Source organism: Zophobas morio, unplaced genomic scaffold (assembly GCF_036711695.1).
Source record: "Zophobas morio isolate AGI-343-1 ecotype UQ-CSIRO unplaced genomic scaffold, CSIRO_AGI_Zmor_V1 ptg000021l, whole genome shotgun sequence".
In the NCBI taxonomy this organism is placed as follows: Eukaryota; Metazoa; Arthropoda; class Insecta; order Coleoptera; family Tenebrionidae; genus Zophobas; species Zophobas morio.
Window position 1 is genome coordinate 6,324,374 of NW_026972126.1, and position 27,419 is coordinate 6,351,792.

The 27,419-nt window shown below is 33.6% G+C and overlaps 3 protein-coding genes across 6 annotated transcripts in view; 2 read left to right on the top strand and 1 right to left on the bottom strand.

Moving 5' to 3' along the window:
• Window positions 1-53: 53 nt before the first annotated feature.
• On the top strand, window positions 54-1,030 carry LOC135132233 (putative gustatory receptor 28b). Of its 2 annotated transcripts, XM_064060256.1 has the most exons (4): window positions 54-214; window positions 267-784; window positions 839-928; window positions 977-1,030. In XM_064060256.1, the coding sequence occupies exons 1-4, from the start codon at window positions 109-111 to the stop codon at window positions 1,028-1,030; spliced, it is 768 nt and encodes a 255-aa protein (XP_063916326.1). In that variant the 5' UTR covers window positions 54-108. The 2 variants fall into 2 exon arrangements, with proteins under 2 accessions (XP_063916326.1, XP_063916325.1); XM_064060255.1 differs by having other exon boundaries at window positions 267-928.
• A 594-nt stretch (window positions 1,031-1,624) lies between these two features.
• On the bottom strand, window positions 1,625-3,021 carry LOC135132232 (erlin-1-like). Its single transcript, XM_064060254.1, has 4 exons — window positions 2,781-3,021; window positions 2,649-2,729; window positions 2,488-2,596; window positions 1,625-2,439 (listed from the first exon to the last, which is right to left on the bottom strand). Exons 1-4 carry the CDS (start codon window positions 2,892-2,894, stop codon window positions 1,757-1,759), a joined length of 987 nt encoding a protein of 328 aa, XP_063916324.1. The 5' UTR covers window positions 2,895-3,021; the 3' UTR covers window positions 1,625-1,756.
• A 251-nt stretch (window positions 3,022-3,272) lies between these two features.
• Window positions 3,273-27,419, top strand: part of LOC135132229 (ring canal kelch homolog) — a 33,857-nt gene continuing 9,710 nt past the window's right edge. For 2 of the 3 annotated variants that reach the window (XM_064060246.1, XM_064060247.1), the window contains exons 1-5: window positions 3,274-3,494; window positions 3,553-3,699; window positions 3,755-4,156; window positions 4,212-4,308; window positions 13,063-13,761. In XM_064060246.1, the coding sequence (XP_063916316.1) occupies window positions 3,448-3,494; window positions 3,553-3,699; window positions 3,755-4,156; window positions 4,212-4,308; window positions 13,063-13,761 (1,392 nt within the window). In that variant the 5' untranslated portion in view covers window positions 3,274-3,447. Of the gene's footprint in view, window positions 3,495-3,552; window positions 3,700-3,754; window positions 4,157-4,211; window positions 4,309-13,062; window positions 13,762-21,788; window positions 21,980-27,419 lie in introns of those variants that run through there. The other variant, XM_064060248.1, reaches the window with a different exon arrangement.

Below are 27,419 nucleotides of genomic sequence, written 5' to 3' on the forward strand. Positions count from 1 at the left end.
CTTCGGCTACCGACGGTTTTTTGTTGTCTGGTTATGACGAACCGAAAAAGAAACAATATCGAAGATTTTACTTTCTCTATCTTAGTATTAGACAAAAAGTTGAGTTCTATGGGGTTCCCTGTCGATTATGACGATATCAAGAAACATGTGCGCCGTTTGATCGGTTTCCTAATATTTAAAATAGTTCTGCAGCAAATTGCTTTTTGCACTCAAGGTAAAAGTTTATTAATTCATCGTCACCCGTCGTGATGAATATGATATTAAAGGTTTTTCTTGGGACACTACAGATTATTTCGACTATATCGTTCACAACATTCCACTCATCATTATTCACGCTCTTCTAATCCAGTGGATCATCTACCTCGCGATTCTTCATCTTCATTTTAAAAAACTCAACACAATTTTAAAGACATTTTTGTATGGTGAATGTTGGATGGTGGAGGATTTTCGCCGTAAGAAAACCAATCGAAAACACGAATTTATTCGTTCCTGTGGGACAATTTACGACACGTTGTGTACGCAAAGCCGGGAAATTAATAGCGCCTTCGCTTCACAGATCCTGTTCTTGATTCCCACCGTATTCATCTTGATTATTTTCAATTCGTTTCAAACTTGTCGCATAATCAAAAAATTGATTGGTTTCGACTGCGTATGGGTTGTCTTTGATATTCTCTATTTTGTGATTTTCTTAGAACTCGTTGTTCCATGTGTCGTAGTTCGAGAAGAATCCGAGAAGTTCGCAGATACTTTGCACAAAATTAACGACAACGCAATCGACGATGCGGTAAATAAGTCCACTGCCAATGGGAAAAAACCGATGCTATTGTTACCTTTACAGATTAATCTATTGATTCTACAAAGTTATCACCAGAAAATCGAATTTTCTGCTTGTGGTGTCTTCCCACTTGACGGCACGTTGATTTATACGGTAACTGAATTATTAATTTGTACGACTTTTTCTAAATGGAATTTTTAGATTCTTGGAGCTCTGACAACTTACCTTGTCATTTTATTACAATTTGATTTGTAATAGCAATAAATAAATTCAATTCTAGTTTTTGTTGTTCATAAAGCGAAAGCGTTTGTGCGCTACTGACAAACCACAAAACATTTTTTTTGTGACCAACTTTCTTCCTCCGACGGAAGCAAATGAAAGTGGCTTTTTATTTAATTGTCTAAAATATATAAGGAATTCTCTTCAAACTGCACTCAAACTTGAGTCAAAACTCGATCTGAATACATCCACAAACATGAACTTTGCTAAAATCGTAAGTACAATATTTCGCACATTTAAAAAGCACGTTACGTAAATGCAGCATTTTCAGCTCAACATTTTTGTCGTTCTGTTCACCATTGTGGTGTCAGCTTTGGCAGCTGTGTACCCTGCGGAAAACGGTAATTAAAATAGTGTAAACTAATTGGTCAGTTATATATTGTGCTGTTGTATAGTTGCTGAAGCCAGCGAATTCCGTCCAAAACGTGACCATGGTCAAGGCGTCACTGGCCCTGTGCACACTTACGTGAAAACAGACAAACATGCCAACTTCAAATGGGGAGTTAAACACCATGTAGGTCACCATTACGCCGGACGCCGTTAAAAACTCAAACTCAACCCTTCCACGACTCATTTTTATGTTTTTTATTGTTGTAAATAAATTCTATAAAAAATGCTTTGCACTTTTTTTTCAAATATCACACGTGAACAAATTTATTACCAACTTAATAATTAAATCACACATCACAATTATTCTTTAGTTTAAGGTCTCGTTTCTAACTTTTTTTTATCAGTGATAGTCTCAACAGGATAAGATGATGATGTAACAAAAGTTTGAGGAATATCATTACCAAAGTAAACCTTACTATTTTGCGCCAATGATTCATACTTCTTCAGTTCAAGGTACTCAGCTGTGTACAGAATTTTATTAACCTCTGCTTGTTGTTGCATACTGTAAAATTCGGCATCAGCGTGACTCTTCTGCCTGGCAAGATGCATCTCATCTTCAATCTGCGCAATTCTTTGCAGCGACTCCTTTTCCATAATTTTCTGCTGGTACTGGATTTTTGCAACCTGGGCTTCTTTTTCCGCCTCAATAACGGCTCTTTTTCTTTCAGTCTCAGCGTCCTTTTCGACAACTTTTTGGTGCTGCGTTGCGATCAACAATTTCGTTTTCTCGCCTTCCATTAACTCATAATTTTTGCGAATGACTTCAGGGATCTTTGGTTTTGTTACTCTTACGGCTTGAATTGTCAAACCTGGCGCCATTTCTAGTAAATCGCGTTGTAAAGCCTGTTTCAGATTTTCATCAATTTGGTCAAAAAGGTCGATGTAAACTTCATGTAAAGTGTGAATACTGCAGAATTGATTAAGTTCGTGGTGGACTTTATTGAAGATTAAAGTCTTATCATAGTCGGCAGTGTAGTTCCTCACAATGTCCATAACTGTAAAAAAAGTTAAAGGGGGGTGATTAAGAGAAACTAAATTCCTACCGCTGTTGGCATTGAGGTGATTAACTACTTCTATCCTGTCAAAGTAGATCATGACGCCACCACTGGTACCGCAAGGAACATTCTTCACTTCATCGGTTTGAAGAGTGACCTTAAATAATTTTGCTGTAACGTTTACTCAGTTTACAATCTATTTTATATACTTGGACAGATTTATATGATGTTAATAGAGGGATCATCATGTGATACCCAGGTGAGCTCGTAGCTGGTAGTAAAGCGCCGCCCTGTAACAATTTCCGATTAGTTGGAAAAAACAGTAATTAAATACTTTTCACCCTAAAATAGACTCCAACGTGGCCCTCCTCTATTCTGTGAAGAGAGTAATTGAAAATTATAAAAAGAGTCGAGAGAATGGACCCGATAATTAAATGTTCAGTGAAGTGTGACATGTTTTGTGCTTGTTTTTAAAAGGTAAATACCGTGCACATTCGTAAATTATTAACAAGAACACATCATACAGTCACATTTATCGGAAATCTTTACAAAATATATGTGAGGTTATGATCAATGACAGGTGATAACAGGTAAGATATAATGGGTGTGTGGACAGTTTCACCGTTTAGTGATAGTAAATAATAATTATACAAATAATACAACTCTGGTTTTAGATTTTTCCGCACAATATTTCTCTCGCACACTGCTGACACTAAAGCAAACTACTTGAATTAAATAAAAATCTAACACAAAATTTGCATAGTCCCGCCATTTTCAAATTAGTACGTTTTCGTTTTTTCTTTTTTAGATTTTGGCCACACTGCTAGTCGTTTGCGCAGGCGCTGCGGTGATCAGCTGTGATCTATTTTGTTAAATGCGTACAATTTCCTAATTCCTCCGTAATATACCTCTCTGTGCCAGAATATTTAAGTAAAAGTGATAAATTAAAGATAAGCAATGTGTTAAATAATCACCATACGAAAATTACGCAGAGGATAGACGAAAACAATGGATCTGACGTCAGACCAAGACAATGTTATGGAGCGACAAGGAAGGTAAACAAACACATTTCCGCATTATTAAAATATTAAAAATATATTTATCAACTTCCAGCTGCCTGTTGCTTCGATGTGACAGCCAAAATTCTCTTGATGAAAGTTCCCAAAAGCAACTACCCAGATCTGGTGGCAAAGATAAACCACCCTATCGTAATTACCACCATACTCAGAGGGCATTTGATGCGATGAATCTGTTAAGAAAGTAATGCTTTACAAATACTGAGTGACTGTAGTAAGCTGAATGTGTTTAATTTTAGACAAAGACTGCTCTGCGATGTGATACTAGTTGCAGATACTGTTGAGATTCCTGCTCATAAAATGGTCTTGGCGGCCTGCTCACCCTATTTTTATGCTATGTTTACAAGTTTTGAGGAAAGTAAACAGGACAGGATTGTTTTGCAGGAGGTGGATCATCAAGCACTGCAAATTTTAGTCGAATATGTTTACACATCCGAAGTACAAGTTACTGAGGATAATGTTCAAGTATTATTACCTGCGGCGAATTTGCTGCAGTTAACTGATGTCAGGGATGCTTGCTGTGAGTTCCTGCAGATGCAGTTGCACCCAACTAACTGTCTTGGAATAAGAGCATTTGCAGATTTGCATGGGTGTTTAGAGTTATTAGCTCATGCAGAGGCCTATATTGAACAACATTTCATGTAAGGGCTAAAAATATGGAATTTTATATTTTTAAGTTCATTTTAATGATTATAGCGAAGTTGTTGAATGTGAAGAATTTTTATCTCTATCCCCTCAACAAGTTTCAAGACTCATTTGCAGTGATCGACTTACTGTACCTTCTGAAGAACAGGTAAGTAACCACTTTAGATGCGGCAGACTTTTACTCTACCTTACAAAGGAACCTTTTTCATCAAAATTGAACTAGTTGATCTGCATTGAATTTCAATTTACAAAAAAAAATATATATTCCTGTAGTATTGTAGTGTACTGTGTCTGCTTTTAAGAAATTTCAACATTTTTGAGTTGTGTTTATTTTTTTCTCAGGTACACGTTTTAAGTTCTAATAATATGATAACATAATTTTTTATGCTGGCATATTTTACGTGTACATGTTTATAAATATTTTGCTTATATATTTAACTGATGTTGAGGTGAATGTTCAGTGCAGGAGAATAAATGTGGGTAGACGCTAAAAATAGGTACCTTCACGTAATAATTATCTACTCGTGAATAGAGGTACTTGTGAAATATTAAAGACTACCAAAAAAGTGGGTTTATTGTCCAAGTTCTGAATTTTTCATACATTAAATATTTAAAGTATCTAGTTTGTAAGCACTATGTTATTGAGTATTACTATTCAAGTCATTGACGCAGCAAATACCTTAGTATTGACGTCTTGTTTTTATATTTGTTTTATTTTAAAACGAGAGGTAAATAGTAGTTGCTATTATTAGAATGAATCTGCGTTTGTTCGTGTTGATAGGATGTAATGATGAAAAAAGTTTGGTATAATTTGATGGATGCACATTTAGTTGGTTATGAAAAAAATATTTCCACAGAACTTATTCTTTAAAACAGCATTCCTTTACATTACTGTGCATGAAGTTTTTCTAACATGACGTCATAATTTTTTGTGGGAATAAATATATGCAGTAATTCTAATGTAATGTAATGTAGAAATAATGATGCAGTAATGGTATTTTCGAAATTTCACGTAAATTGGATAAATCGATTTATTTATTTTTTTGAGAGAAACAATTCTTAAAAATAAAACAAAAATAAATTACAAATACTGTTACATCTTAAAGGCGAAATGTTATAAAGATTTGCGTGTTATTCTTTTAATCCTCATTTGGTACATTATTTTGACATGTAAAAAATATTTTTTATTTTATTTTTAAATATTGCGTTTCTGAAATAGTTCGTGTACCTAATAATTGATAAATAGGTGAATAATAATCAATTACTAGATTTTTATTTGTTTATTTGTTATTTTTTTTTCGGGGAAACTTACGTGACATTGAAACTGAGCTTTCACTGTTTTCACGATAATCTTAAAGGATAATTAAAATCGTAAGGTATAGTAGAGTTCAGTAGTTTCGCAGATTTTTTAGTAAAACGTGTGAAACAGTCCTACGGAAATAGAAATTTACATTTTTTGTATTCAGCAAGCTGCTTTTCTGAATGATAAGACATTAAAAAATAGTATGTGTTTTATCATAAATTAAGGTAACGCATGGTTATAATTTTCATTCCAAATGAATATAACGTTTGACTATATTTAAAATTAAAATAACTCAAACTTTTTACATTGTAATAATTCAGTTTTTGCGTATTGCCAGTGATGATACTAGAACTATTTATATAGGACGCGCTGAAATTATTGAACACTCAATGTAGGAACGGCAAAAATGTTCTTTTTTATAACTCCCGAAATGGGTCGATTTTGTGACACATTTTTTTTTATTAAAGTTATATTAGGATTTTAGAAGACAACTAAAAATTTTGTTTTATAAAAAACTTATTCAGATTTAAGAGTATTAAGTGTGCCTATCATAAAAAAGTCGTGGTTTTATTGTGTATGCATATTGGAAAAGTAAACATTATTTTCACTCATTCTCGTACGCATTAATTTTTAGTTAGTCAATTTGGTGTTATTTATTTTTGTATGTAGTAATTTTAATTTAATTAATAATTATTTGTAACGTAAACAGAAATTTCCTTTATGAAACACTTAACTAAAGGGCTTTGTAGAAAAACATGATAACAAAATCAACATTTAAAAGATTTGGCGATAATTCAGGAAGATTAAGGAAGAATTACTCTCCCAAGCGGAAGAGTAATTTACTTAATAATAATATAATATAATATATGTTTTTATTGAATACCAGCGGAAAACAAATAATTTAATGCAATACATATTATAACATAAACTGTATTCAAAAGGACAAGAATCTGTCATAGACAGTTTTTCATCTTATCCTAAACTTAAACAAACTAGAGTAAACTTAAGTGAGAGATTATGAGTTTTGAATTTGCAACAATGAATGTTTTAAAGACTTCTTAAAAGTATACAGTGGGAGACTTTGTTTAATTAAGTCTTTAAATTTATTGATGAATAAAGGTGCTTTGTAGCGAAAGCTAGCATTAAATTTGGATGTACGATGAGCAGGTATATCGTATAAATTTATATATCTAAGATTAAGACTGTGATATTCTCATCGCTTAATAAGAAGTTGTTCTAAATAATCCGGACTATTCAGTTTTAGAATTTTGTATAGCATACATCCTAAAAGGTACTGACATCTGAATTCAAATTTAAACATTTTTTCAGAGTTATATACAGGAGTAACATGATCAAACCTACTTATATTGAATGCAAATCGTAAGCAACAATTGCATAATAAATTAATATTGTTCTTAAATTAACTTTAATGTAAAGTATTCAAAAAGCTGGACCGAGTTGTTAAATTTAACTTGTTTATTTTCTTGTATTTTTTAGGAGTCTGCTATGGTATTTTTTAATTTTTGCTATTTTCTTAGTTTATTAGCATTTGTGGAATAGAGGAATGCATACAAAAAGTGAGGTTACCGTTTAAAAGCCTATAAAAGCGTATATAAGTCAGATAATTCAAATACATTAGTTGTTAATGGCACAAGTGCCAAAAATACCGTGGATTTATTTTTTATTTGTTTTACTAGTAGAAGTATTGTCTGGGACGTCGTGCCAGAAAAAAATGAATAAACAAGAGGTTTTATTTTCTTTTGAGAATTAATTATTATAATGATTTGAAATCTTGGAAGATTGCTTATATTAGTTGTAGCAATTTTTCAATGGTTGATTGATGAACAATTTCAAAAACAAGTGGTGTTAATATTGCCGATGAGAAATGTGACGTATGATATTCAAAGAAGCTATTTAATTTACGTTGTACTATATGCACGGTTGCAGAGGCAGCAAGAGACCGCCGCTAATGCGGAGTACAGCAAACTTGCGATCTTTGGAATTCATCAACGCTTCAGTGACACAAGGTAAATTATTCAGTGATAAAAAGTCCGCAGATGTAATAAAAATCGAGATGTTCACGGTACTCTATTTTGTAGACATTTCTTAAATTATTTATTACAGTTTGCAATTCTTTAAATAATAGCTTTTAGTATTTTAAAAATGTGGGTCGCGTGAGCGTTGTAGTAGATTTCATTAATAAAGCATAGAATTTAAGTGCGCAATATAAAAGCAACTTATGCGCATCCATTAAATATTTTTCTCTTAAAAATAGAGGTTAGTGAATTTTAAAAACTGCCATTTGAGCATTTTTTTTCGTTTTCTAGAAATAAAATATTTAATATGTATTAACAGCAGATATTTTAGAGCATCAAAAAAATTAAAGCAGTAACCATATTCTTAGCATTATTTTATCATTATTAGGTTGTGCGGGAAACAAAATAGGCTTTGAAATAGATGATAATATTGTGTATTTAAACAAAAACAGTTTATTGCAAATGTGGGAAATAATAGGTACATTGAATGCATTCACTGCACAATTAATGTTTTTTTGGCTTTTAGAGAGCGACTATGTTTTGTGTTGGGGCCTAACGGTACATTCTTGGTCTCATAAGGTTGCAAAAGGTTCTTTTGTAACTCCAAAATTAGTGTCAAAAAAATTTACCGGAATGCATTTATTTAAAGTGGGTTATAACTAATCTGTTTTTTTAAATATTTATTTAATGCAAAATAGTAAACCGCGATTTATTTTTAATATCGTGGGCAGTCTTCAATACATTTTAGATCTGATTTATTCCCTGCACTTACGACAGAACGCAGGTATGTTGCAGATGTAATTTCCTAAATGAACGAATTTATTAGTTCCGAATTCCGACGCAACGTAAAAGGCGATCTTTTGTAGCAGCATGTAATTGGCCATTTTAGCGTAGATACTTTTTTTAAGTGCAAAAAATAACTACAAGGAAATGAAGTTAATGTCCTACTCTTGAATTAACTGTTACTTTTGTGCCTTCGATAAATGATAATAAAAGCAGCAATTTTGAACAAAAAGATTAGATGTCGAACAAGGGACAATGGGTTGTTCAATAAATATTACAGCACTTTACTATAGCTAACTATTGATTTCTGGGTTCTAAATGGCAGCACCCCCTATGCGATTCAACAAAGAAAAATTTTATTTTCCAATTTCCACCTTTTGATACGGATAACATCGCTTTTATTGTCCCTGATCGGCAGTTTGTATTGCTAAAAAAATCCAAAGAAATCGGAAAGAGACTAAAGAGAGGTCCACAATGAGATAAACCGGAAGAGGCTATCTAAAATCACTAATCGTTGAAGTAGCTCAATAAATTAAGTTTCGCACTTTTTAGTAGATTTGACTTAACGTTGGTGTTGTATTCGTCTTGTGCAAAATGCAAAATTCAGTTAGTAGTTAATTATTAGTGGAGCTTTAAACGTATAAAAAGAGTGCTAATGAGTTTTTACGATTTCAATACAACTTAACGAGAAAAGACTAAGCAACGATTAACTGTTCGTACGCCAATGTGACACGAGTAAGGTTTTTTGTAAAAATTGATTCAAACGCAATAAACAAGATCAAATTCATGAGGAAATGTATTTTTTAGTAGACTAGAATTTATAGTAGAAATGTGAAGCTAATTTCATCAACAGAAAAGTTCAGTTTCGTAACTGGTCGAGCAATGGTAATGTAATTTATCTATAAAAAGGAGTGGAAGAAATAAAAAACAAGTTTTTCCATATTTCTGAAAAGCGTGAATAATAAATATAATTCTGCAATTTAGCCTTACATTTGCAGTATTGTGATCAATTTATATTGTAATCCTGAAGATAGTACTCTTACAATTCCAGTGTGATATAAAACATGTTGATGAATTATTATAGGAATAATAAAGTAGAAATTAGTTGTGTCCTTGGTTGTGGTAGTCTTGAAAAAAGAGAAAGAGAAATTTTTTTCTTGGATAGTTTTTTATGTCTCAACGTTTTACAGTTTGTAGACGAAAATGTAGGCCTCCAGTTTCCGTCTGTCTGTCCGTTAGTGATTTTATTATAATCAATGAAATTACTGAACAATACTTTGAAATTTTAGAGCTAATGTAAGATTATCGTGTGAAACATTAACCAAAATTAATTGAAAAACTGATCTCAACGTTGTTAAGTGAATTTCACTTAAAATATACGACACGATATTTTCTGCGCTGTATTAAACCACCCATTTATCTCATATTAGTCTTGTTGGGAATGGATAATTTAATACTTCGAAAATTCTGAGAAGATAAACATTACTGTTAAATAAATTTACGTTCTAATTTCAACATTAATATGTTTATCCCCTATAAAAAGTCTGTGGCGTCATTTTAAAAAGTTATTTGTTTATATTGTTAAGTACTAGCCACAATGAAATTATCTTAAGAAGTGGAGAAAGTTCCACGTTGGTAGGCTTAGGTTCGGAAATTTCAGTTTTGCAGTTAATATTGAAAAAACAATAATTGAGTGACACACACTTTCTTTAATTCCTCTTATTGTTTTTTCGTTCTTTTACCGCCACTTAAGTATTAAAGTTCTTAGCAAAATTGTAAGTTCTGTGTGTTATGTAATTGAATTTTCTTTAGCGAACGCCGCCCGGTCGCCGTCACCGACACTGAGTCACTCATCCATCATCGTCGCACATACTAGAAAACCTATAGGCGTCGTATCGGGGCGGCGTATGGGTACATTTCGTAACAATATCTTGGTTATTTGAACATTTGCAGGTTGATTTTTTTTTTTTTTAGAACAGTAAATTAGTGTAAAGAAATTTATAAAATGAATATACTATTAGCGTTTTTAAGTGCATTAAATAAAATATATTTGTATATTTTCAGTAGTATAGCAGTTGATATGTAACTCTTTTGGTTTTATGCTAAAAAAAAACTTAAAAAACGATATCCCGTGTTGCTTTTTTCACTCAGTCTCAGATATTTGAAAGAATGGAAGTTTGAAATTTGAAAGGATTAATTACAAAGTAGTTATATCGTTGGCACTATATCTGCATAACTTTTTTATTCCGGATGGAATAGTGTATCTTTTTTAAGATTCTTCTTAAATGAAATTAATGGGATGATATTCATACTTGACTGCTTGCATTTTTTTTAAGTTCAGCTGGCAAGTTTACAAAAGAGTTATTAATTTTGGCGTGTATTTTTACCTCCATGCTTCCTAAAATATCAACTGTTCGTTTTTTGTCGCTGTTTTTTCTAAACATTCGTTTCAGTTGTTCTAAATATTGCGATTTTCTAATAACTATTTTGTTATTCATGTGAAAATATTCTCTTTGTTATAATCTTATTTCATTTCTATCTTACTAGGTACTCTTTACGTCTGAAAATCATAGTCGTAGGGTATCTAGTTCTAAAAGTTATTAATATAAAAGGTAGTTAAGAAACATCAGTTGTCCGCAAATGCCTTCGTTTCTTAAATTTTTAAAAACATTTTGAAGTATTTAAATGACGTGATATCGCCGAAAAAGGGAAAATATACTGTGTGAAACACTGTAAAGATATATTACATTCTATTTGAAAAAGAAACAGTATCTGAAAAACTAAAGGACTATGAAATATTAGAAAATCACTCAGTTTTAAATTTCACCTAAAAATCAAAATTATAGCTATATCAACTTGAAAATTTAACTGTATATTTATATGAACCTATTGATTGAATTTTACGGATCCATGGTAATTTTATAGTGAAACGACCGGCTAATATGTATTCTCTAATATACGATTAAAATTCTATAAACATTTTAAGGTCTATAATAGTGCATGTAATGTCAAACAAATATGGGATAGGTTATGCGGGTTAAGTGCAAATAACTTTACATGTTTTTTTTTTAAACTGAAAAATATCAGTGAACGTTGCTGTTAAAAGCATTATTGAAATTATTTATTCCATTACAGTTATTATGCCCACGAGACACATAATAATATAACAGATAATAGAATGTTTGTTTGTGTGCAATGTTATGGTTGTAAAATAAGTGTAAACAATTTATTATATTATCTTGATTATGGTTTCTCAGAATTTTTGATTTAAGGCCAGTCGCTACGTTTTCTGAGTGGAATTTACGGTCTATTTTCAGAATGTAATATCTCCGTTATTAACAGACTTATGGTTTTGAAATTTTAAATATATGTTGCCAATAACTTTCTTTATATAACGGAAGGGCAATTTTGTTAAAAACAATTTGTGGTCATACTTTTCTTTTAATTTTAGTGAAATTTTTGCATAACGTATTTTTAAAATATATCTCAATTATTAAAAGAAATTTCAGAACACAGTTTTCAACACTGTTTTCAGCTTACAAAACTCCAGAAATCGTACCAGATATATCGTCGACTTTTTTTGTTAGAAACGATACACAGTAAAAAAAGCTTGTGTTGTAGAAGTTCCTAACTTTTATTTTAACCATGTCTCAGTCCCAACGAATAAAGTCAAAAATAGACCTGGTACGATTTTTAAAGTTTTGCATGCTGAAAACCCCGTTCCAAAATTTCAATAAATAATTGAAATATTGATTTTTTAAAATACGTGATGCAAAAATTAACAAAATTTAAAAAATATATGATAATAAATTGTTTAAAAAAGAAGTGCCCTTGCAGTTATATAGTGGAAGTTGTGGACAAGTTGCATTTAAAATTTCATAACAATAAGTGTGTTAATAATGGAGATATTACATTTGGAAAATATATTGACAACACCATAAGAGCAAAACGTAACGACTCCTCTTAAGACGAATACAGCTGATCTAGAGTAGGGATTTTTTAGTATTATTGTTTACATTTTCACTTCTCCGAGTGTAATTAAGGAAGTGTTGTAATATGGTGTTTGTAGAGTATGTAAAAATAAGCCTCCCGTTTCAGTGTGGTCTGTGTCGATATTTTATTAGTGAAATAATAATCGAAATTATTGGACTGATTCTTAAGAAATTTTAGATGTATGCTAGGAATAGGGCTATTATAAAAAAAATGTCAAAATCAAATTTAATAATTTTTCGAAGAAGCTGGGTTTGTTGGAATGTACTTCAGGGGCAAGGGAAGTTTTGTCTAAACATCAGAACAATTTTTTTTTAGAGATAAATTAATCTCTTTACACAATAGTAGTTTGCTCTTCGTGCAGACTTTGATTAATCTTAACTGTTAATATTTAAGTGTAATTTTGATTGTTATATTCAGTAATTCCGTTCTTCTTCTCGAAGTTGCCATGGTTTTAATAAATTTAAAACGTTGAAAGAAATAAGTCGACGTCACATGTATGCATATTTTTACCAAAGTCTGTAAGCAGCAAATTTACTTCGATTGTTGGTAAATTTTTGTTACGATATATTAACAAATTTGTCATTAGCATATTAAACATGTCCAGATACTTATGTATATAATTACGTGTTCAAAAAGTATACAGAAAAATGATGAAATCGATAAAAGCTGAATAGTACACAATATATTCACGTACAAAATAATAAAAATAAAATAATAAAGATTAACGTAACATCTAATAAAAAATATTAAAAGCAAACCGTATCCTAACTTTGTTTTTCTTCATCAGGTATTCGAATGTGTCATCGCATGGGTGCAGAACGACCTCGAGACCCGCCACAAGCACTTAGCCTCCCTGATGGAACACGTACGTCTTCCTCTCACTTCCAAAGAATATCTAGTTCAACGCGTCGAAAAAGAACCCCTCCTGAAAGCCGACTTGCAATGCAAGGACTACATAATCGAAGCCCTGAAATACCACCTCCTGCAGGGCGACAACAAAACGACCTTCCACACCCCCAGGACGAAACCGCGTCAACCCGTCGGCCTGCCGAAAGTTCTGCTGGTGGTCGGCGGTCAAGCCCCCAAAGCCATCCGCAGCGTGGAATGCTACGATTTCAAAGAAGAGAAATGGTACCAAGTGGCCGAGATGCCGACGCGGCGGTGCAGGGCCGGCCTGGCCGTCCTCCACGGCAAAGTTTACGCCGTCGGCGGCTTCAACGGCTCGTTGCGCGTCAAAACGGTGGACGTTTACGATGCGGCCTTGGACCAGTGGAGCACTTGCGATCACATGGAGGCGAGGAGGTCGACGCTGGGCGTTGCGGTCTTGGGGAATTGTATTTATGCGGTGGGGGGTTTCGACGGTTCGACAGGCTTGAACACGGCCGAAATGTTCGATCCCGCGACGCAGAAGTGGAGGCCGATAGCGCCGATGTCGACGAGGAGGAGCAGCGTGGGAGTTGGGGTGCTTTACGGGCTTTTGTATGCGGTAAGTGCCGTTTTTTTGCTAGTGGAGTTTTGAGCTTGGAAGCAGGGGCAGCACTGATTTCCTCTTGGGATTTTAAACATATTTTTCTACAATTGGTATTTCATTGGAATATTTTTAAAATTTTTAAGACGCGTGATTTGAATTGTACTAGCTTTACAAGCAGCCTGTTAAAATAGTGTTATTGTATAGTGTGTTGATAAATATTTAGGTCAAGTGGGTTATGGAAAAGTTCTTAAAATTGTCGTGCTTTTATTAAAATATTAATTAACAAAGTATTTTTTAAAATGAGTAGCATACATCTTGACAAATTTAAGTAAGTTCTCCTAGTTTAGCAAATCTATATATAGCGTCGTCAAATTCACAAAGTACAGAATACGAAGGTAGTGCGGGTAAACCTCGAACAAATATAGCAAATTTTATAGGTTAGGTTATCTCCATGAGTTTACAGCATGGACCTATTAGAGAAGGACAAACTACTATCATTGTTTAAGTATATTATAGTTGGACAACCTAATACACATTTTACTTCGCCTAAATAGTGAGCTTTAGGACAAGGAATCCAGGGGGCGTGGGACAAATTTTTCGTCAACGCGCATTTTCACTACAGTGAGCGACCGTATTAGGTTTATTTTACTCTACTTCAGATGGCGCCATCAAACATTAGCAAAGGCAAACACCCTTCACTCTGCTCTTATACGAGGAGTTATCCATAAATCCATAATTAACATTGTTCCGTAAGGAGTAATGTATATAGACATATATGTACAAAATATGAAAATATACTTGACATAAAAAATATGAAGCAACGCGTTGTAACGTGATACGAAAGAATTGTATTTAAATGAATTTGACGCCTATTTTTGTTTGACTATATCTGAAGACTGACAGAAACTTTCCAAGGGTTTTTAAACTGGTATAATTGTTTAGTTTTACAAGATTTAGTAAAATTTTGAAAATATTAACACAAAATGAAAATATATATTCAAAGTAAATAATAGAATAACATAAACTTTCGGCGATGACATCACAAATAATTACAAGACAGAAAAAAAAACGCATGTTTGTAATATCGGGTTGTTAAAGATTGCTTTGAAGACTCTTTGTTTCTATGAAAAACAATTGATGAAATCCGACGTTTTGGTAGATTTTGTTCCAAAAATACGAGATAACTAATTGTTTCTAGTTGAACTAGTTCCCGTAACTTTTAAAATTTAAAAAGGATACGCCATTCTGCTGTAATAAAATCTAGAATAAGGTCAAAATCACACTAATATTACATCTGATTTTGTCAACCACATGAATATAATAATTTACATTAAAATAAGTTACAGACATTGTTTGAAATGTTTACTATATGTATTTCGAAAACAAGATAAATAAATAAGTAAATAATTTAAAAATTTTAGTATAAAAATAATCATGTTTGAAGCTTTATTTTGTCTGTTCCATTTTATTGGGTGTACTCTGTACTGGGCCCCTCTCGGGATATAACACCGACATCAGTGCACCGAACCAACGTTCTTCAACCGATGGAATGATTTATTACTTCCGTTATGCTAGCCCTACACACAGCGATCTGGTTTTCGGATTTTCGGCTAGATCTGCACAGTTAACTCTTTGCGCACTGCACACTGACACAGACACAGAGTATTTTGTTCACACCAGCATCAAAAATACTACGCCGAAAGCACTTTTTCAAGTGTTAATTGTTTTAAGATGTAATATTTGTCAGCGCTTCCAAAATTTTCCTCTTTGCACAGGTCAACTAATTTTTCGTAAATCGCATTTTAAAATTTTTGTTATTGTATTTTTTACTTTTTAATTTTCTAAGGCATGAAAAAATCCCATATAGGTTTCTATGAATTTATTAACGAAATCAACTGATAACTTGCGCGCCATTTAGTGTTAATTAATATCAATAGTGATTATGATAATTTTAATCCATCTGAATGGAAATCCATCTCCCAAATATTTTACATCGATATAAATTTATTACTTTCTTGGCACGATTTGTAATCCAAAGTCTCCCTCCACATGCAATTTTTCGTCGCCTGAGAACTTGTTTGATCTACAGACCAAACCACACTCAGGCCAATATCGGCTTTAAGCGATCTATCTATAAGTTGACATTCGTTAGAGTTGATCTGATACACATCCACTACGAAGAACTAACCCGTTTCGACCATTGGACTTTACAACGAATAAGTGAACAAAGTTCTTGAACATCTTAACGATTTAATACATAATGTTTCCGAATGACAAAATTTATCTCCAAATTTTACAATACTGTATCCTCCGTTTACGGTTTATGCATCCGTGTTGAGTTTTCACCTTGGACGTCAAGATTTTTGGAAAAAAATGAACATTTTCCAATTTATGTTATTTAAATTTTAAAAAATAGCATAGTCCTGATCTTGTGATTTATAAATACTAGAGATGTACCGACTGCAGTCGGCCGACTAGTCGGCTTTGTCAAAACCGGTTAAAATTAGTTTAATCGACCGAAAATTGGTGTCAAAGTGTAGATAATCTTCCGCTAGTTACGATTCTGAAATCGCCGTCACGATATATGGTCCAATAAACACGCAGAGCGAATTCAAAATTTCCAAAAATTTTCCAAAAAAGTGGTTAAAATTGGTTAAGTATTGTATAAACTGCCCTAAATTGTGTTATTCTTTATTTTTGTACTGAGTTACTACAAAAAATTAAATGTTAAAGTTATCCAAAAAAATTTAACACATTTTTTGGAAAAAAAAGAAACTTCAGTTATTCCTTTTATTAAAATAAAACAAGTTTTTAAGGTAGTCAGAGAAATAGAAAAAAAAACCCACTGTCTGTTGCATTTATAAACAGTCGGCCGACTGTAGTCGGCACATCTCTAATAAATACGCTATTGAGACTTTTCGGCTTTTCGATTTCTAGATTTTTCAACTTTAAATGTCTCAATTTTTCAATATTTCAATTTTGGGCTTTTCCAATTCTTCCATTCTTCAAATTTTCCATTTCCCGATTTTTACTTTTTGGATTTTCAATTTATTGTTAAACTTTAGATTTTTCAATTCTTCGACTGTTTTATACTTCGATTTTTTTTTCATGTTTTAATATTTCAATTTTTCAAATTTTTTAATTTTAATTTTCGATTTTCCAGTTTTTCTTTTTTAAAATTTTTCTATTATTCAATTTTTTTAGTTTCTCAATTTATCGAATTCAGATGTTTCGTTGTTTGTTCAGTTTCGCAATTTATCAATTTTTCAATTTTTAACTTTCCTTTTCGACTTACGACTCCTCAATTTCTCGATCCTTCGATTTTTCGATTTCTCGAAGTTTTTGAATTTTTCGATGTTTCGATTTTTGGATTTCTCGGTTTCTCGATTTTTTTCTTTTGAGCTTCTCAATGTCTGGATTTTCCAATTTTTTAAAGTTCCGATTTTTCAATTTTTTAAATTGAATTGGATTTCTCGATTCTTCAATTTTGCAATATTTTAATTGTTTTAAATCTTAGATTTTTCGATTTCTCGATTTTTTGACTTCTCAGTTCTTCAGTATTTAAATTTTTCAATGAAAAAATGTTGACGTTAATTTTTCAGTTTTCTGATTTCTCAATTAATCTATTTTTGATTTTCCCACTTCTCAAAGTTTCGATTTTTCAGTTCTTCAATTCTTCAATTTTTCGACTTCGCCTTATTGGTTTTTCGATTTCTCAATTTTTGGATATTTCTTTCAGTTTTGATATTTTTCAATACTTCGATTCTTTGATTTTTCGACCTCTAGATTTTTCGATTTTATATTTTTGGATTTTCAGTTTTTCGGTTTTTATACATTAAATTTTTCAACTTTTCCATATTTTAATTTTTAAATTTCTAGATTTTTCGGTTTCTCGATTTTTCAGTTCTTCAGTTCTTCAATTTTTCGATTATTCAGGTTTTTGATTTTTCAATTTTTCGATTTTTTAAGTTTGCGATTTTTCGACTCTGCTTTTTTGACTTTTCTGTTTCTCAATTTTTTAATTCCCTAATTTTTGGATATTTCGTTCAATTTTGTGATTTTTCAGTTTTTCGATTTCACAATTTTAACTTTTCAATTTTTAAATTATTAGTTTTTTTCGATTTTTTGAGTTTTCAGTTCTTCTATATTTCAATTTTTCAATTTTCGGAATATTTAAATTTTCGATTGTCCATTTTTTTTTTATTTTTCGATTTTCCAATTGTTCGATGTTTCGATTTTTGAATTAACCGATTGTTCAATTTCTCGATTTTTAAATTTTAGACTTTCCAATTTTAATTTTTTTGATTTTTTTATGTTTCGATTTCTCGATTTTACAATTTTCCCACATTTGAATTTTTCAATGTTTTAAATTTTCGATTTCGAGAATTTACTGTGTTACAGTAGTCATCACTCATCAAGAACGATTATTGCTGTGCGTTCAAATGCCTACATACTGATAAGCACGTACATACAAGACGCATTTAAGGCTGTTTTAAGTCTGCTACATTTAATTTTTGCGATTTTAAATTTATTTCTTGATGTCTAAATCGTGTATATTTAAATGGTGGTAAATATTTTGTGATAAAATGCATTTTAGTTTCAAAGATAATATGTATTTAGTGATTTGACTACTGTTAATAAAAAAAATACGTAAGATGTTCATACTGAATTATTTGGTGTTCATAGTTTGATGATAACCCATTGTTATTCTGGAGGCAAATTAGATGACTTGTTACTTATTAATTAAAGTAGTGGTCGTTTAATTTTGTGCCTTTAAAGTGGTGGACGAAGGGACGCATATATGTTAGCCATGCAGTTCATGGACAATATACTGCGATAATATTAAATTTTTGTTACCTTAACCTTTATTTGTTTTTGTGCAAATATACGTGCTACCACACACATGAAACAGGTATGCACTACATATAAATATGTTACATATATGTAAAGTCTTCAACACGTATGTTCGCTTATTTTGTGACTGCTCCCCGTACAACGTACTGAGTAATACGTCCGTTTACTACCTTATCGACATCACGTGCTTACAGACTATTTTTACCTCCTTTCGTAAGGTACCGCCACTTCACAGTGAAGCGAGTGAGATGTAAAATATATGTTCATTCTTTTCTACACGGGAAAGTGATTCTCTGTATAGGTTGTTCAACTATGCTACTAAACAATGCTACTATCAATGTCAATGGCGTTAATCATATGGTTCTTTTTACTTTCGGTTATTTTTGGCGTGACCAATAGAGGCGTCACGAACACATGCCCTTGAAGTACAATCCAACAAATTCCGCTTCTGTGAAAAATTATAGAAAATCTGTTTTCTGATAACCTTTACATAGTAAAAACCAGTGGCAGAGTGGCAGAGTGACACTCTGAACCACTGCGCCGCGGGGGTGCAAATTCCAAAGAGGTGCCGTCCTCAGATATACAGACAATATGTGTGTACATGCGTAACTTCGATTGTTTATGTTTATACATCGAAAGAATGTTACGTAGAAAACAGAAGACTAAAATTATTAATTAAGCCACAATGAAACAAAATATTTTGAATATGATTATTATTATTCTTATTGGATCATAATTAAATAAAAACGTGGGCATTCTCACATTTTCTAGAAAATGAGGTTCTTAATTTGATCAATAAACAATTGGTCGAAGGCTATAAGTATAATCCGATAAATCCAGCTCTTTAAAAAAAAATGATAAAATTTGCTTTTATGTCTTTCTATTATTCTCCTTTTCGATACTGATGTTGTTAAATAACTAGGACAATTAGGAAGTATTGTTGGTATTACCCCATGTTTTAATTTTGGATGCTTATATGGAATTGAAATCTGATCAGAAAGCAAATAAGGTACATGGTCAATATTTTCATCTAATATACTTATCAAACCAGATTTCTACATTTTAATTATTTGTAACGAAGTAAAATGTCTTTCACACATAACGTTACGAGATGCGAGATTTTTATCTCTTCTGGGAATAAAGAAAATTTGCCTGTTTTACCTTTATAACCTGTACGGCACATTGGTACAAAATACTTGTCGTTATCTTCGTTTGCCACTAATTGCTTTTTTATTAATTGTGATTAATAAAATTACAAAGTTTTTTTGTCAAATATGGAAAATATTTGTTACAATAATAACACCGCACTACTTCAATGGAAAATGTGGTTTACAGCATGGAATTGACAGAATTTATTTATTAATTTTCAAGTTCTGGGCGCGCGCATTTCTACTTCATTATTTTGAACAAGAATGACCGTATTCACAGTTGTAATGAAGCCATTTGGTGAAGGATAATTTGTTTACACCCACCACAGGTCAAAGGTATGCTGCGCTTGTTGTATAATATTTGTTCGGGTTATTACAATAAAAAAAGGTGTTACTCCTTTCCTTCAATTAAAAGAACATACAGTTTACCACAAAAAGCAGCTTCAACACGACTTTATGGCATTGTGCTCTTATCCGCTCGCACTGGAACTTTGCGAGTTTGACCAACATGAGAAATATTTTGAAAAATCTGTCAACAATGTAGTACATACATATTTATTTTTAACGGAAATGTGAATAGAAGTGAGGTCTTTGTGTTTTAGTTATCCGCATATAAGGGGAATTTAAGTTTTTGCATTGTTGATAACGATCAGTTGGATCTTGGATATGGTTTATATAGTTCGTAATGTTTTCATTTGCTATTGGGAAAGCTATTTCTGCATATAAATTGGATTTTGGAAGTTATTTCAACGAACTATTTTATCTTCGGGTGTGTTGTTGTTTGTAATTTGCATCATTCTATTTTTGTGCTCAGAAGTAGCACAATATAATTTGCCTCGCTTGTTCAAAAAATACAGCTCGCTTCACTCGCTGAAAGCACAGTATGACTCAAAAAATGTCTGATCAAGGGAGGTTGTAATTAGCGCCTGTATGCCCTGACTGATATACAACTGACGTGTATTGTAAGGAAATAGGATACTTACGTCTGTTAATAGGAGTCTTATTTGATGTATTTTTTTTTTAGTTTACTAGAAATGTGACTTTTCTCGATAAATAATCTCAGTGACGAGTAATGGTGTAATATAATGCAGTGCAATGCGTCGACTGCAAGAATTTCTAACCAGTATTCTTCAGAGAAACGTAAACAACTCACTTTGCTCACTGAAATATTCTCGACAACGAATTGTGGTTTCGCTTCATTCGTTAAAATAATCTCGATCTCGGGTAAAAACTTTTAGGAACAGCATAAAATACGACAGGATTTGGAAGGCGGTATCACACAGTTTTCAAGATCGGTATAATCGTAACTTGCTTTGATTGCTGAAATTTAATGGAAAGTAAAAATTGTTTTCGTGGTCAGAGGGGTTTAACAGTTTTCATTTTATATGCGTGTAGATAAAATTCGAGGGCGACAAAGGGTCTGCTTTTTACTTTTTATTTGTACTTTTTTTTTTAATTAGTTTTCGATATGTCGTATTAGACAATGATATTATTAACGTTAAATTTTTGTTGTGAATTAGTATGGGTGATGATTGATGATTGTCGAAAGTCATAAATGGGAATATTAAGAAAAAGAATAATAATTATGTGGGTGGCTATTTTTACGAAGCTGTATGATTTTTCAAATGGTGTTTGGAACTCATCGCGGTCGCTGCCTTCGAGGTTGTTCTGGAGTCCACCGTCGAGACTTCCTCAGACTTCCGGCGAACCGCAGGCTTTACTTTAGTCGAACGCCGCCGTCACCGACGATGAGTCACCGCTCATCGCCGAACATCCTCGAAAACCCATTTACTTCGTAACAGTATTAATATAGAAACCCGCCAAAATTTATGGTTGCAACTAGACGGTACCTTTCCCCATGATCAAAGGTTTAAATAGAAATTTGACTACCGATAATTTATGTACTAGCTATCCATTAGCAGTGTCCCTGTTGAGAGATAAAATTACCATAATACGTACATTGAGGAAGACTAAAAGGGAAAATACCACCAGAACTTTTGCCCCCAGAAGTATACTGAAAAGTCACTTTTTGGATTCCAGAGAAATGCAATTTTGGTCTTTTTTGTTCCAAAGAAGAATAAGGCCGTACTACTTTTGCCAACAATGCTCTGATAATATAGATGAAGAGGCACAAAAACCATACATATTTTTTGCAAATAAAGACAATCCTAAGTTGCGCTGGCACGTATTTTTGAAAAATTTCAGTATGCGCCTGATGGAGTGAAAGGACGAAATTGCGAAGCCTTTCGCAAACTAAGGCACTTAAGCCTCTTTGTCAGAATGTAGAGAACATGTCTAAAATATTTAATTTTTGTGAGGAAAGTGACAGGAAAATGCCTGATTTTTGTTTCGTTTTAATTTCTTTTAAAACATATGTTCGTAAGTTGTTTAATTGTTATTGGAATAATAAAATGTTGCAGTAAATGAAAACACTTGTTCTTAATAAAAAGTATTAATTTCATATTTAAACAACGCATTTAGTAATATGTACAAAATACATAAAGCATTCGCTCGTGGAATGTCAGGAAGTGTGCTCGCCCAAGGGTTAAAAAACATAAACACAACAACAACAACAACAATAACAAGTCAACACAGGATTATAACTTACTGAGCTCTGGGCTACGAGTATTAATATAATATTGATGCCTTGGATTGTACGTCCCAGTACACAACACTTTATACATTTTTCGGCGTCAAGTGGCAACAACCACTCATTGTAGACTGACATCCTCGTACAAAACTGGATGGTTATTGGTTGTATTATAAATTGTTAAATTTGTAGCAAATATCGCAAAATGGGCTTTAAACGAACCCCCAATTCCGTTGTATAGGCATAAATAATACTGGACCAAGAAGAAATCCTTGTGGCACACCACTTAGATCTCTGGTAATAGCTTTATAAGCATTTCCTACCTTAACTCATTGACCCAACGTAAAAGTTTACCTTGTATTCTACAATATTGTAGCTTATTAATACGTCGTTTAGGTACACGGCCAAATCCCAGGGAAAAATTTATGTATATGATATTAGTCGAAATACTTGATTCCAAATTCCTTGTCCATCTTGGTGTGCAATGAAGTAACTCAGTAACTTTTCACCAGCTATATCCCATGTTGCTCGACAGGAATAATTTTGTTATCTAGAGAAAATTTGATAATACAACCGTAGACTACTAATGCCAAGCTGACAGTCCATAATTGTCAGGACAAAATTTACCTTTTGCCCTTAAAAATGGGCTTGACGAACGCTGTCAATCAATTGGGGGTCGGTTATCAGAGTTGAAAGACTGGGTAAACAAAAGACTAATCGGTTCGCATAAGGAGTTCGCATGTTTTTTCAAAACTTTGGGGGCCACACTTATTCGGTCTTGGGGGCTTGGTAACTTTAATACAGTAAAGGTACCTGGAGAAAATTTTTGCAATAATGTCCGCTATGACATCGGTCATTCAAAATACAACCAGTTGCATCTTTTAAATGAGAAATTTTAACTGACTCCGATAAATTAGTGCGGGTGTGTTTGGACAGGCGTTGAGGGCCCTTGCTTTCCGCTATTCGTTTCTCATACTTAACCTCAGTTTCCCTGATTTTAGTGAAAATGTCCTTTCCACTTGATAGTGACACTGGACTTTCAGACCTGATTAGTTTCAGTAATTTACTGTTTATTCATGGCTTAATAGATGATCTTACTTTTACAAGACTAGACTGTTTCCCTACTGCACTTTTAATGTTACGTGGTGGGACTTACTAATTGGACTTAGGTTATATATAAAATTAAAATCTCCAAATACAAAAAAATGGTCATACAAGTGAGAGAACTTACTACGGGCATCAGTCTAATATATCAGTAAGCATTTCGTGTATGGCGAATGTAGTGGCAACGCCTGGAGTGTAGTTAGGGAGGTCACAGGAAGGTTGCCTGAAAGGAGATTATCACACCGAGAGACCTTTGCAGCTGCAGTTAAATGGCTACGGGGAACGGGCTCAGTTTTACCCATAAATCAAGAAGAGGAAGAGGTCGAGATCCACGTATTGCAAACATTGAGAACGATATCTTAATCGCTTTGAGGAAAAACCACCATTTAGTACGTGTCATATTGCCAGAACCACTTGATAACGTTAGCGAACATTAAGAGAATATTTTCGATACCATCTACGAATAAGTAGTATAAAGGCTGAGCACCAATGACGTTGATTGTAGATACAATTTCAGTGGGTCGACTGTTAAGTAGATGGTGACAAAATTATTTCATCGTATGATAGACGAATAGTATTTCACTGTGAATGATATTCTTAATTTTCAGAATGCATACATACCACCGGACAGACTTATCTCAGTCCAAATATTTACAAAAATTTTGATTTTTTTCTAAAATTAGACAGATATCCACTTCGTTTCCGATCTTGCGATTTCTGGTTTTCGTGGTAACAAAATAATATCGGGAAGTTCTTGTATATAACCCAGTCTCGGTGAGATTTAAATCTTGTTTGTACCCCAGTTTAATTGTAAGTACGTATAATTTTTAAAATTATTATATTTCATAAAATATTTAAGGGTAAATTAGCGTTAGCCGCTTTCAATTACCAGAGCGCTTGAAGAATTGACGTAAATCGCGTATATTTCGAATTCCAGTGATGAGGTAGAAAATTTGGAAAATAACTATAAGTTGATGCCGCCGCGGCGATGCAGGGCCGGCCTGACCGCCCTCCACGGCAAAGTTTGCGCCGCCGGCGGTTTCACCGGGTCGTTACGCGTCAAAACGGCGAATGTTTACGATGCGGCTTTGGACCAGCGGAGCACTTGCGATCTTATGGAAGCGAGAAGGTCTACGTTGGGTGTTGCGGTCTTGGGGAATTGTATTTATGCGGTGGGGAGTTTCGACGGTTCGACGGGATTGAATACGGACGAAATGTTCGATCCCATGACGCAGAAGTGGAGGCCCGATAGCGTCGATGTCGACGAGGAGGAGCAGCGTAGGAGTTGGGGTGCTTTACGGGCTTTTGTATGCGGTAAGTGGCGTTTTTTTACGACTGGAGTCTAGAGGCTTTTCATCTCGGCAATGATTATGGCCGTATCATGTATGCTACATTTAGTTTAGTTTTTTTGCGGGTGTTTACCTGCCGGCGTGGATGGAATTGCTGAAGTACCTGACTCGCATTCTGGAGTCGAACGTCGGTTAATTAATGTGCATATTTAATATACAGTTTATAATGTATGCATGTTGTGCTGTGTGGTGTAGTGTAGTGTAATCGTTTCGCAACAATATTGTTGGGTGGAAGTTGTTTTATATTTGGAAAAAGTTTCCAGCATTTGTACAGAGTGTCTATAAATGATTCATTCATAGCTCCCTGAAAAAAATATTTTAGATTAAAGAATTTTGCCGTTTGTAAAACTGTTTTCATACAATTTTATTTTTATACTTCGTATAAATTTAAAAATGTTCTCCATCTTGCTGTAAACACAGCTTAACCCGTCTACGCTTATTTTCAAATACATTTTGGTACATCTGTTGATCAATAGTGTTACAGCAGTGCATAATTTCTTCTAGTAATTCATCCAAATTATATATTCTTCTTTTAAAAATTTCATTTTCCAAATATCCAAATAAAGAAAAATCAAGTGGCGTTAAATCAAATCTTCAAAAAATGTTGCAGATATTCTAAACCGTACGGGCAGTATGTGGTGTTACACTATCTTGCTAGAAGTAACCAAATTTTAGTTTGTTGTTGCTCTGGCTACGTCACAGTACTTGTGGTATCATGAAAAATATAAGCCCAACTAGTCTTCGATGTCAAAGCGCTATCTAAGTGTATTGATTGTATTTGAAGTTTAATTAAGATTGTATTTTGTGTTTTCTTCCGTGGAGGTTATTCGTTGTTTAGGACCTATCGTACCTTTTCTACACGAAATCGTATGAAGTTAATCATTATTAGTGTATTATATTTTTATGTGGTTACGGTCGAGTTTGTATCAAATTGTTGTATTTAACATAAGAACAAATAAATATTTTCTTATACTAAAAATTGGTCTAATGTTATTTAAACAGAACTTCCCTCGTCCCTGAAGTATAATTCAACGAATCTTAAAATTTATTTTTTATGATAACCTCTATACAGGGTGATTTCAAAATATATGCAGTAATTGTAACCGCGGCATCACGTGCCGTATTAATGTGGAAATATAAAAAAAACAAATTAAAATTCGAATGGGACAAATCCCCCATGCACCACCGTCGATGCGACGCCACTGATCCACTTTCACTTTTTAAATAGTTGGAAAAACTTAGAATATGAGTACCTTCTTATTACAAATGTTGGAAATGTTGTCCTTGACTAGCAATACAGGCTTTAGCACGTCGCAACATGTTTACACCGATACGTAAAAAAACTCCGGGAGTTCCACGAACTGTAGCGGCTGCCATTTTCACTTGTTGAAGCTCTTCGATAGTTTCTGGACACTGTCGATTTCCGTAAACTAACTTTTTCATCCAACCTCACAGACAAAAATCACACGAATTGAGATCAGGTGAGCACGTAGGCCAAGCTACTGGGCCGTTTCTACCGACCCACTGGTTAGGAAAGTGGTTATTTCACATTTCAGTTACTGGCCTAGCAAAATGTGGTGATCCTCCATCATGCAAGTACCACATGTGAACTCGTTCACCTAGATACACTTTCACATCTAGCTGCTCTTTCAACACATTGTTTAAAAACTCGAAGTACTGTGCCGCGTTTAGTCTGTTTGGTAAAACATAAGATCCAACTAAGCGATCATTTACGAGCGTATGGATTTTCATCGGACCAAATGAGAGTGTTGTGGTTGTTGAAAACAGCATTGCGAGTGAATTCTGCTTCATCCGTAAACAAAATGCAATTTAAAAAGTTAGGGCGTTCACGACATTGCTGTAAGAACCATTCGAAGTAAATTACACGACGTGGAAAATCAGCGGGCTCCAAAGCTTGCACTTTTTGAACGTGGTATGGATGTAGGCCTTGTTCTTTTAATGTACGATATATAAACTGTAAAACTTCAACTTCAGCTGCGAGTCGACGAGTGATGATGTCGGGCTCTTCTTCGACGCGTTCCAAAATTTGTTCTTCTGCTTGCAGTATTCTTTGGGTCCTATAACAGCCACGATCGTGAGGTTGAGGCTTGAAGGTACCATGATCTCGTAGATGCTGTACCACTGATGTAAATATTCGCGCACACGGAATCGCGCGATTTGGAAAGCGCTCGATCCACAATTAGCGGGCCAACCTGGCGTTTCCCTCAGCCACACCATAAAGCATTACCATGTCAACACGCTCTGAATTGGAAAAATTCCCTATTGTCAAATACGTTAACCGAACACACGACGGCGACCATCTGATACATAACTGGCCCTTATTGTGTTTTTGCACGTTGCGTATCAGTTCTTAAACCTAGTCGTGCTGTGCCATTCATTGGATAGTAGTTAAGAAACACTGCCAGTAGCGTGTATAGCAATTTATATTATGAAAGAAACCGGTACGACGCCTATGGGTTCTAGTATGACTCATCGTCGATGACGGCGGTCAGGCGTCGTTCGCTAAAGAAAAGCCTGGAAGCGGAACTCGCCATGGGTATTCCAGAAACACTGTCAAAATTTATAGGGACACTTGACGCAGTAGAGTAGAGGGTAAAACACAAATTG